Source organism: Poecilia mexicana, unplaced genomic scaffold, assembly GCF_051168715.1.
Source record: "Poecilia mexicana isolate PSO_F unplaced genomic scaffold, ASM5116871v1 scaffold_9, whole genome shotgun sequence".
NCBI classification, from domain to species: Eukaryota; Metazoa; Chordata; class Actinopteri; order Cyprinodontiformes; family Poeciliidae; genus Poecilia; species Poecilia mexicana.
Genome location: NW_028263378.1, coordinates 12,084,915 through 12,097,762, shown reverse-complemented (window position 1 = coordinate 12,097,762; position 12,848 = coordinate 12,084,915). Strand labels below are relative to the sequence as shown.

The following is a 12,848-nucleotide window of genomic DNA, read 5'->3' as shown; positions in this document are numbered from 1 at the left end:
ATTACATTTCAGACCAATTCAGTTTCAAGATTTTGATTTAAGAGATGACAGGTTCGTGTGTCATCTGTTCCAATTAACCAAAGATGCAGGTCCAAGGCAAGTCTGTAAAAACATAATCGCATAACTCATGGCCCAGGTATGCACTACATGTGGTATCATGAATAGCCTTCTAGTTCTTGTTGCCTTTTCATTTAGTCCATCACAGCAACATGCACCATAAGTCCTGCATTTAACAGGCTCTTTTCTACAATGAAAATTTACTTTCAAAAACATTTCCAGTGCATGAGAACATTTAAATTATTCACAGTCCAAATTGATTAAGAACTAAAAATGTATGGTTAATGGCTCATTCATCCAAGTATGCAGATTGACTCTCATCTTCCATTCAAGTGGACTGAGGAACATTTGCATATATTATGTGCACAAATGAAGATAAAGCTGCACCTTTTCTGTAATGATTCGATCCACGCACTGCTTCCCTGTCAATGGCAGGACGCACTTCTCCATTATCTTGTGTTTTCCTCCCTGAAAGGAAAGAGACACATTTTATAAGCAAAGATGCATCGCCTGCTCAACAAGTTGGTCAGATAAATGTAGGATTTTACTCATTATGCAAGCACATCCTAAAAAATTATGCACTAAACACGTTTTTTCAAGCTTATTTTTTCACCTTTTCTGTCAATTCTTAAGAAAAAAAGAAGACAAATTCCTGCCATGCTTCACCTTTTTTTTCCCCCAGTCATGAATGAAAAAAAGCCTTGAGGGTGGAACATTTACGTTCACCTGCTGCACCATCTGGACCTTAGCTGGGTGCCAGACAGACTCCCACTAGCCCCCCCCACCCTCCAAAAAAAAAAAAAAAGAAAAAAAAAGAAAAAAAAAAAAGCACACAGCATGTTTCGGTTCATACCGAATAATGGGCTTCTGTCACATATCAGTCTGGATTTTCTAACAGTAAACCTAAGCATTTTGAAAAGAAAAAAATAAACTGAGTTTATCTGTAGTTGGAACATGTTTAACTATTAATCAGCTCTTCCAAATGCCTCCCCCTCTCAAAAAAAAAAAAAAAAAAAAACTGGACCAACTACAATTCTGGAGTTGTTTTTAAATTAGCTCAAGACAAATGAAGAAGGGATGCCGTCTGAGCAAAACCTCATTAGGATGAACTGGCATTCTCAGATAAAAAGGCATTAGGCAATCTATTAACCGACTTGTCCCTAATCAGCCATAACAGTCACAGTCATTATTATAGGAAGCAAATACAAAGTATGCTGGCAAAGGAAGCAAGCATTGGAAAAGGAAATTGCCAATTTAGTTTGACTCAGAAGGAAAAAGTACTTAAGTAGAAATTTAGATATAAGGCTCCAAAGTTCTGTACAACAGAGAAACCTGACTCACATTTGCTAAGGGTGTTTTATTTATTCAAAGCAGCATCTAGTTTGTTTTTGTTTTTTTTACAACATTTTCTCAATTCATTCATCAACAACTGCTAATTCACAATGGATGGAGGACTGCATTTTTTAAATCTATATGTACTCAACGTTTGGCCAGCGAGGTAGTGATTGGAAACATGTTTTAGCAGGGATGTGGTAAAATCTTCAAGCTAATCCAAAATTTTATTTCTGACGTGATCAACCTTACAAAACAAACCAGTGACAAAATTCATGAGACAAAATGGGAAGAGCGGGCTGAACTGGAGTTAGAACGTCACCAGATCGGAAACGATGTTAGAAAAGTACACATGTATTACTTCTTTGGCTGAGGTGACTCCTACACTGATACGCATACACACCTTCGCCGAGTGCTCCATCGTGACCACCACCTTAGTTCCAGCACTAGCTACTAGATCCATGGCTCCTCCCATCCCTTTTACCATTTTGCCCTATTGAAAAAAAGGGAAGCAGATTTTGAGTTTAGTTATTACTTGAAATGCAAGTCAAGTTTTTACCTAGAAAATAAAGCAATATGCATTTAACAGCTACTGTAAAATAAGCCTCAAATCAAATCCTTCTCAAAGGGAAAAAAAAAACCCCAAATGTTTGCAAAAGAGCTTTGTGTCCTCGGTGCCAAGATATCTTCTAAAGCTTTGTTCTCAACAAAGATTAATTTTATCCCTTTTCTTGTAAGAAGATGGAAACCTTCACAGTGAGACTATGGCAGAAGGAGCTTACAAATCTACAGCTTCAACAAATACGGTGAGCTGACAGCGGAAAAAACTACAAATGCTTTCTAAATAATGAGAATGAAACCCAGAAATAATATGGATTGTATGAAGATATTATTCCTAAAGGTTACTGTAGGAGTTCACAACAGTACAGCTTTATACTCATAATTGGAGGCACTGAAACATGCACACCAGAACTCAGCACATTCAATTGATTATACTAAGGTCAATGGATCTGTCAAAAGAAGCTCTGATCAAAAACAACTGAAAAAGGCAAGTTGATATAATACAAATCGCAAATAGCATTTATTAGTTTCATACACACAAAAACATGCATGAATAAAATGTATATTTTGGCACAGATAAGAAAAAAGGGCAATCTTCAAAACTTGGATATAAGCTACCCAAATTTAAATAACCCCTAGAGAGAGCCCCCTCCCTCAAGCAAAACATGTTTTGTTCTAAATTTGGACCCATAGACCGAAATGCAGAAGTAATGTTATCAAAATCCAGATGCCTTATATAATGGAAGGTAAAAAGCCATATTGAGTCTGTTGGTCAAATGTAATAAAGAACACATTCAGAAGGGGCATGAGTTTCTAGTATTCCATTCAACTCTATAGAAACAGTTGGAAATCTCAATGAACAAACTGTGGAACACTATTTGCTATTTTTTTTTTTTTTTTAAAAAAGCACAATGTGGACACGAAGCAATAGTTAAAAAGAAATGTGAGCAGAGGACTGGGGGGGGGGGTAACTTTAGATTTCAAAATTTACAACTATGTATAGCTAAGTCCAAAATTATTTAATCTCTTGGTATACATTAACAGTTATTTTTATGAAAGAAGTTTGTTTGATAGGTAATGATACAAGCATCCCAGAAAATAAAACAATGTAAAAGGAGTATCAGTTTTGGGGAAAAAAAATAAATAAAAAATTGCACCTCAAATAGTGAAATCTGTTGAGGCTCACAAGTTAGTAAGGTCACATAACAGCAGAAAGTGCAAATGCAGAAAAGAAAATACATGATAGTGTTACATCTTACAAGAAGCAGAGACAAATTTGCTGTCTTTTCAATTATAAAAAAAACATAGCGTTTCACTTGTAAGGAAGAAGCAAGAAAGGTGTTTTAAAATGGGAAGAGCAATCTGCGAGTTCATCACCATGAGGAAATTTGTCAGATGGGTGAAAAATCATTTCTCAGCCTCCCATTGTTCCCAGCAAAGCTGGTTTCCAAATGTGGAAGGCTGACATGCAGATATGGCCACAGGGTGACGGCTCAGTAACTGAATTAAAATCCCATTTCCTCATCAATCATGTGAAGAGCCTGTTTTGCTCTCTGCTCAATAACCCAAGAAAATATATGCCAAGTGTGGTGCATCATAAGGATACAGTCAGCCAGCTGCATAGGGAAGATATCAACTGAGAGCAGAAAAGAGGTTCGGGAGACACAAGGTGCTTTTGAGATGTGAGGGGAAAGCATAAGCTTTGCATTTTATCCTATGTAGCCAATTGAACGTTGACTGATGTAGCAAGCTTATCAACATCCGTAAATGAAATCATGAAAATCTGGTTTAGTAATTTTTTTTCTCCCGCTTCTGATCTTCAAAAACATCTTTGTTATCCATCTTTGATCAATCTGTCTGTGCCAGTTTGTGTGGTGGATGGTGTTACGACCGGCGTCATAAAGTTAATTAGACTAACATGAATGTGCAGGTACCCGTCCCTGATTGGCTTTCCAGAAGACGACGGAACGTCTAATTGGCTGCTTCCCGGAGGTGACGAATATAAAGGCTGCTGAAGCGGACTTCCTGGGTTCCATCCTCCACCTATCTCCACCGGCCACACCCCTTTCCTTTGTTCATCTGTGTTTGAGTTCTGGAGTGTAGGAGTGAGCTGCCGTTTATGTTTCCTCAGTTTTCTCATGTTTTTCTTAGTTAGGAAGGTAAGTTTTTGTCCTTTGGTTTATTTGCTTTCGATTAGGTAAGTTTCTGTTACTATTTAGGTAGTTTCCTTTTGTTTGTTGTTTTTGGCGATAGCTCACTCTGAAGCCAAGAACTCCAGTGGTAACTTTGTCAAATACATCTTTTTTAAAATAAATAATAATCATCAACTGTTCAACTTTGTGTGTATCGGATGTTGAGATCGAGGAGGATGGATCCTTCATGTTGCTACCTGGCCCCCCCTAGACGGGTCGTAACAATGGGTATAAAAGCTGTAGATGAGACTGATGTTGACAGCAGCTAAATGGTGTAAATGCCCCTTATCCGTGCTGGACATCTGCTACTATTTTTAAGATGACCACAGTAATATTAAATAAATCTAGTTTTAGATTCATCTCATTGCACAAGTACGGTCTTCTGAAGATATCTTTAAATCTTACGCTAACCTAAAGAAAGTCCCATGTCCACATTCTGAGCACAAAGTTAAGGTGTTTCCCTGCAAGGCTGGATTGCAGCAAAGTTTCCCCTTCTCACTGATCTGTGATGCTTTTGGATAAGATCTTAAGTTGTGATGATTGAGAGAAGTGCCTGGTTTGGAAACATTATGGTTCCCATCTTTGCTTTTTTGCAAATGGTGTGGGTCTGTGTTGGCATCTTTAAAGAATGGACTGGGTCCAATGTGGACGTAATGTGGACATTGAACCAGTCTGTTGTGGTGAAGAAACAACTAGTTGAAAAAGCAAAGCTTTCTATTTACCGGTCTCCCTTCGTTCAGATTTTAAGCTATGGTCATCAGATATGGATCACGAGATTATGAGGTCATGAGGCTGAAATTAGCTTCAATGGTAGGGTAGCTGGACTTAGCTTCATAGCAGGCTGAGAGCCCTGTCAATTTGCTGAACGCAGAATATTCACACCTGCGGTCACCGACTGTCCAGGAAGACAGAGGAAGAAACTTGGACAGATGGATTTTTATCTAAATACCGGAGAGAATTTGTATACTCCAGAGACTGAGAATTCGGTTCAACCTGGAGCTGTTTGGGAAAATGTATTTATCTATTTAATTAATAGTAGACGCACAATCTGATTTTTAGTTTAACCAAACATAAAAACGTCACTATGTTCATAAATTTGACCGAGATTACATCAGATTTTTTTTTAAGAAACTAGTCCACATTGTATATTGAATATCAACATTAGTATTATTTTAAAAAAATAATTAGGTTTGCAAAGAACTGCTAATGAATTTGTTACACTTTAAAAAGGACAGCCCACAGGTAGGTCAGTGCTGGTAAAGTATCGATTTTTTTTTTTTTTTTTTTTTTTTTAGAGCTGCCGGAGCCAATATGAGTCCATTATATATTCAAAAAAAGTAAAACAAAAATACCAAACAAACGAACACTGGAGGTTCCGGTGTATTCTTGATGTCATCTATTTGCCTAACTGCATCTTGAGACTGTAAGTGAATTCAAAGCATACTGTACTGAACACCCAATAGTTTCCTGAATTCCAAACAGGAAAGTGATTAAAATAAGCAGCTGCTAAAAACTTGGGAAGAAAAATAGCAGCAAATCTTTGCAAATCATTGAAAGGCTACAGAAAATAAGAGGCAAAAGTACAGAGGACCATAAAGGTCACAAACATACTTGGCTTTAAAAACTGGTTAAATATGATCAACACAGTGACATTGATTTTAATAACTGGTCAGTTATCTTTTTTTTTTTTTGCTTGTGACTTAATGCGTACAACAATGACAGAATCAGAGTAAAGCTTTAAAGCAGATACCATTTAATTACATGCTGTTCTGTTTGGCAAACTCAATAATTATAATGATGTGTCTCTCTGTGACAAAGCACACATATCAAACCTATTCAAATAGCATTTGTAAAAGATTATATCTGTTCCATCTTGCGCCATTGTTTGATAGTTTTGTTCAATATATCCATAGATTTTGGTTTTGAGTCTAAAAAGAAGAAAAAAGCCAACACCTTGGAGAGCAGGATAGATCATATTAACATTTTACAAAATCAATGTCATCATTACCAAAAAGAGGTTGATGGGTCACCTGATTTCTGACCAGTGGAGGGTGTGCAAGGCCACTGAGATGGAACGGACATATTTTTATAACAATATTCACAGAAATACCCTCTGACAGAGCCACCACCAACAGCTCGGTAATTTAGTCATTTAATTAACAAAGCCTTGATGTTATTGACCTTGCTGGTCAGACTGAGGCCCCAGAGGTTTTTCATTTCCTCAACGCTCTGATTGTGTCCATTTGGCTGCTGCAATCTGAGCACAACAGGTCCGTCAAAAGCATGTTTCTACACGCATTTCATTAGCAAAAACATGGATAAAACTGTACATTTACCCTCTTCTATTAATAAGAGAAAACTGGACATTTGCTGCAAACTTACAATTCTGATGACCACATTTTCACTCATTGTCTCTGCTGAACTCTTACAGCGGCATAATTTGTTTTTACAGATAAGCTATTTATGATTAAATAGAGTCAAAAAGAAATTAGGTTAGAATATTTAAAGACATTCTTTCATTTAGCTCGAGGCTTAAGCCAGTCATCATACCAGAGGAACCTGCAGTGGCCTAAATATGCATCCCAAGTTGAAAGTTTAATTTGGCCGTTGTATAATTTTTAATAATTGAACCCAGTTTTTTGAATATATTTTTCATTTCGACCTTACAAAGTTGAACAGCACAAGTGACTTCATTCAGTGCAACAGAAACCGAAACTAGAGATTTTATCCTTTTAATTTTTAAATAATTTAGAAATAAAATGAAAGTGATCTTTAATACAATTACATCCACTAAAGATTAAATAAAAAAAAATTCCAACTACTGCTCTGTAAAATCAGAAAGATACTTCATGAATTTCTCTCTGGGAGTAATAAAGTATATTCAGTTCAATGTAATGCAATGTGGGAGTTGTATGCATAGACTACTGGAGACCATGTATTATCAAACCAAGATGAAACAAAACTAGTGCTTTGCAAGAGTTTTTATAACAATGGAACATTTTTATGTTTTGATGCCATCTTCATGAGATGAGAGTTGGGGGTGGTGGGATCAGGCTGCAGGGATGTTCGTCTTTAAAGAAAACACAGCTGCCCAGCAGGAATACATAACTGGAATGCTGACACCCTATTGGCTGCCATTTGCTAAACAGTCCACAATCCACAGCATTTTCCTTGGCGCCGACTGGCTGTATACATAAGTGAGGCGATAAGGAAGACTGTAAGTAGTAGGTTCTGTAGTAGTACTCAGATGGTCAGATTGCTTCAACTGCATGTACTAATTAATGCACATCAAGATATTTTTGGTGGTTGAACTATTAAGATGAGCAGTTATGAGCATTTCTAGTTGGAGTTTCAAGTACTTGTGCGTCCCTGATGCACACAAGTAGAAACATGCATAAAAGACTTGAAACTGCAGAAAACGATGGCTCTACAAAATTTAGACTCTGGTGGGTTAAATAGGGCTGTCAAATGAAATCAATCAAATTCAGTTTTAGTAGTAAAAGATCGCAAAAACAATGTAATTATCACAAAAGCTACATCTTATTTTACAATATGATTTTTTTTACATGATCTTCTTACATGTGTGCAATGCATTGGATAAAGCCAGATATCCTTGTCGCTTCACATAATAATCGTACAGTGTTTTGTGTTGGTCTAACTTATAAAAAAAAAATCACTTAAAACACTTAGTTTGTAACATAAAAAAGTGCAAAAGTTCACAGGCTTTAAATACTAAGTGAACAACAGATATTTTCCCTGAGAGCCAATTTATAAGAGAAACTTGTTTGATGTGATGTTAACGTGTGATTTCCAGAGTGTAATAAATTCTATCAAACTGATGTAAACCATAACAAAAACAAAAGAAGAAAATACAAAAAAAAGCAGGACCATAATAAAAACCAGAAAACATAAAAACAAAACTGTTGGAAATAAAAGACAATGGCATTAAATTACACCACTGTGACAATAACACTGAAGAACTGCATTGTGGGAAGCATATTTTGACTAAAGCTCCATCTTACAACACTTTAGGGGCTTGCTGCATTTTTTGAGTTGCTATGGCAACACTTGAATTTATTGTGGAAGTGGTAGGATTCGGTTTATGGTGGAATTACCACGGAAAATGACCCCCTCCACGATGCAAGAGTTCCCACTTACCAACTGGCTTTTTTATTCTCCCCCTCCAATTCTCTTGACGGTCTCCACTGTCTGATACAAATGGCTCTCTATTTAATAACATAGCGACAGACTGCTACAATGCTTTGTTACCCAGACAACTAATGACAAGAATCAGAGAGACAGGACTGACAGTAAGACAAAGGAAACTGTGATCCAAGTAACAGAAAAACAACAGCTAAACCCACATGTGACATGAATATTCTGTGATTTTACAATTTAAAAGGATTTTAACTTAAAAGACAAATTATTATTATTGTAAATAAACAGCAGATGTGTTGGAAAAGAAAAGATAGAGACTTAAAAAATGGAAATCAAATTAATGGGAACCATGATTAAGTGAATGTACTTGAATTTTGAAATGCAGGATTTAATTGAAAGGAACAACGCATATTAATTAACATTTTCGTAAATGTGCCAGAATTAGTCATGACTATTTTATACGTCACTGGACAGTGGGAAAATTTGTCTAAACAAAACAAACAAAGGTTGTATAAAGGACGTTTAAAATGACTTAACACAAATTGTCAAACACAACACAAAGGGAACTGCAGTCCAATTGTTATAAAACATACAAGAAGTCCTTGAAACTAACTTCATCCATCAACATGGCAACAGCATGTGAGATTAGGTGAAGTTAGCTGCTCAAAATGTTGACACAGCTGATGTTTTATGAACCAATTTCTTAATTTTTTATATGTGGTAATTTCTACAACTCCTTAGAAATATGCATTCTCAAATACGTCGTTAAACTCCTGATATCAGTTTACTTTGTTACTTTTAAGAGGAGCTTTTGGTCTACATCTTTGCAGTTCATCATGAGAAAAAATGATAGATTATGTGTTAACTATTTGATAAAGTTCAAAATGCTTTTTTTTTTTTTTTTACTGTATTACCCTTTTGTTTTCATCCATTTGCTTTTCTCTCAGATGCTTCACACAAGTGAAGACGTAAAAGCATTTCAAAACCCTGAGCTGGACAATTTTCATCTGCGTTTTGCATATTAAAAACATTAAAAATCTACAATCATGCTGAGAGTGCAGCAACCCAAACTCCTACGTAAAAAACATTTCTAATTTCACGCTATGAACCCATCTTTAGATGGTGAACACTTCATTATCATAGTCGGCAGGAAATGTAATTCTCTTCATCCGTCCTTTAAGACGAGGCGCTAATGAAGATTGAAGCAGAGTTTAGGGTAAGATATGTGCAAGAATTGCTTCAGTATTTTACAGTTTATGCTAAACAATTGAAAGTCTCAACAGTCAAGCACTCTTCTAATAGCCAGCTATTTATCCCCGTGTATAGTCAGAATAACCAATGTTCCAGTGAAGGAAAAAGTTCTCAGAAAATGAAGCTTCTGCCGCTGTGCAGTCTAGAAAACATCTCGAGTGGGATTTCCTTCTCATGTCAGTAATGCTGAAAGCCATCAAAAATGTCTAGACTAACTTTTTTATCTGGATGAATACAAATTCCTTCTAGCTTTAGATGTCTCATATTTACCACTATCAAAGTCAAAACAGGTAGGTTTGTGGTGTGGGAAGAGACCTTGCTTTGAGCAATATCTTTTGTCATTCAACAACTTTGCCGAGTGTTTTTGATTTTGCTCTTTGAGCCTTTCTCTCGCAGATGTCATAGTTAGAAGGCTGCTGTCGGCACCAATAAAGGTCTTAATTTGGTTGACAATCTCTGGAACATTATATTTCTTAAAAAAAAATTGATTATCTAAAAGCTTCATCAGCAGCTTCCAACCTTTTCCAAAGTCAAAAATTGGCCAATTTCACCCAAAAATAAAGATCAAATGTAATGTTTCAGAATTTTCACACAGGCTTTTCTGCATATTTATATTGTGTGGCACTTTGGTAATGGGAAAAATGAGGCTTGATTTCAAGACAAGAATGTCTGCAGTTTGTTGCAATTATAATCAACCTCCATTGTGGAAAAACCTTGAATATTTAAGGAGTAATTACCTTCACATTTGAAGACGTGCCACCCAAAAAAAACAAAATCACACTAGTACTGAGTGCAGCAACAAATTAGGATCTAGCTTACCTTTAATTTTGCTGACATATTCTGTATTTGTTATATTTTCACTATTTACGCTTTAAACTCATTTACTTAACTTACTTTTAATTGAATTAAAAAAACAATAGCAATATTTGAACATTAAAACATTGGATGAGGTTAATCCTCATTTCTTTGCTTACTATAATTTCAAATTACGTAATTAAGCCATTAAGGTGTTGGCCCTTTAAAGCCAGAAGGATGAATTATTGATTTTGCTTCTTGTTGCACGTTTCATGTTTTCACAAGCTGAAATTTAATTATTAAATCAAAGAGTGGTTTCTTATTTGTAGGATCTGACTTGCAAGCAAATAAATATTAAGTAAATATGCAATAATTTTATGTATTTGTGAAAGAATAATAAATCTGGGATGACTTAAAATGACTGTCAGTGGTGTGGAACTTGAGAGTACTTTCACCTGGATAAATGCATAAATCTTGATTTAAACAACTTCACTACAGCATCTAAAACTCCATGTACCAAAACAAAAACACTTATGAACAGTGAGACTTTTAGCTGCTTCCTTTCACCACTGTTCCATAGACACACACACACATATGCCTCAAATGCTTAGAAAATAACAATGGCTTCCTAAATTACTGTCTGAATTTTTGAGATATTTTCAAACTGGACATCCACAATACATACACAGTTTCGTGTACTGAAAGTCAGATATTGTGTCTGCCTTCATTTCTGTGTCCATTATTTTTGGACTTGACTGACAAGCTCGGATGCATCTTTTGACAAATTAAATATGTTCAGGGATGCATGGACAAACGTTGGCGCTACTTCTGGGCAGAAACTTCTGTACAATCATGTCACAAGTTGTCACCACAAGTTCTGCAAGCAGCATTTGGACCATTTTTTTTTCCTTGAATGTCATATTCAACACTATAAAAATGCAGTAGAAAAAACATTATTAGAAATGGTAATACATTTAAATTAAAGTAAACCTCACAGGGATCATCCAGTTAGCTAGATCTCCATATTTTGACACCTGCATGGCTCCCAGCATTGTCAGGTTGATGTGACCCCTTGAGAGATAACAGAGAAGGACAGCTGTCAGTTTTGAGATTAGCTAAACTTATGAACTTAGCTCCATTCATAGGAGAAATACTAGTTAGAGTCTTAAAAATATCAACATCCCATCTTTGTTTTCTTGACAGAAAACATTTAATACATTGAAAAACATACAAAAAACAAACAAAAAAAAAACAAGTCATACTGTATCTACATTCTCCTGATGCCCACAGAGTATAAATACCTGATCCAATAGGCAGGAGGGTCCAATTTCCATGTAGGGAAGTTCAGAACTTCTTGTTTTTGTTGGTATGACCTTTTCACAAGTTGTTAATTAAGTGGAAATATCCACTTTCTTATTTCAGGTTTTAGTAAAGTTTGGATCTGCTGATACCAATTCTTGAAAATTTAAATTTATTCTTTGATAACCATATAATATCAATAAGAGAAGCTTTAAACACATTTCCAGACTTGTTACTATTAGTATTTATTTATACCATGAACAGAATCATGTTGTGTTTGAATAGGCAATTGCTGTATTTTTTTTTTTACCATCACATTATATCAAAGACAAAATGAATTTGGAGAAAATATTTTTAAAACCCTTATGGATCCAATTTTTGTGATTAGTGCAGTTAGTGTAAACCTGTGGAAAAATATGATTCTTGAATCTCTAACCTGTCGGTCAACACGTCCCCCCACCCACCCATCAAGCTGAAAAACTGGTCAACATTCAAATTTTAATTTTATATCCCTCTGCCAAGATATGGATTAAGTGAAATAAAAGGTAACTGTTTAAAAACACCTAATAACTAACTGGGCAACTTTAAGTGAAACATAACAGATAAACTGTCTCAACATTGGATGTAGTTAAGAAGGTGTAGTTCTAACATTTGTAGAACTAAATTTTAAGCAGCTGCACTGTAAATTTTCCATTCCAAGCAGCTACAGTTAAATGATAAAGGCTAGCCGCTAGCAATCCATCTCACAGAATCTCTTAAATTCTCCATTGCATCTTCACAGCGGGAGACCAAAGTGAGTACAAATTCAGCTTGGTTCCTTTTAGTCTCAGACAGTGTGACTGGACATTATTGTTTATGACCACTATTGAATTTCCTCTGGGTGGCCAAACAAAACTAATGCTGCAGGGAGCACGGGTGGGCAATATCAGTCAGCAGGCAAATCAATAAAAACAAGAGACTTAGGATATATTGACAAGGCTGCTGTCTAGTTGGGCTGGTGACAGCAGCCATTTGTTATTATCCAATGTTTCACATCCTGGTGTCCTGTGGTAAATCATGTTTATATCTTTAAGGAGGTGGTTTGGAAGAAAAATAAGTATCTGATTTGGAGGAAATGTGGCATTTTCTTCCCACTTTCCACAATACCCTCAGTCCATGGGGTTGAGTCATCATATTATGAAACCTATTTTTTTAAGGATTTGA

At 35.8% G+C, this 12,848-nt stretch overlaps 1 protein-coding gene across 2 annotated transcripts in view; it reads right to left on the bottom strand.

The window, feature by feature from the left end:
* The window catches only part of oxct1a (3-oxoacid CoA transferase 1a), a 42,968-nt gene that overhangs the window by 9,226 nt on the left and 20,894 nt on the right, over positions 1 to 12,848 (bottom strand). For both annotated transcript variants that reach the window (XM_088008804.1, XM_014982749.2), the window contains exons 13-15: positions 11,342 to 11,417; positions 1,793 to 1,882; positions 445 to 525 (exon numbers count right to left, since the gene is read on the bottom strand). In XM_088008804.1, coding sequence (XP_087864930.1) covers positions 445 to 525; positions 1,793 to 1,882; positions 11,342 to 11,417 — 247 coding nt within the window. The remainder of the gene's footprint in view (positions 1 to 444; positions 526 to 1,792; positions 1,883 to 11,341; positions 11,418 to 12,848) is intronic.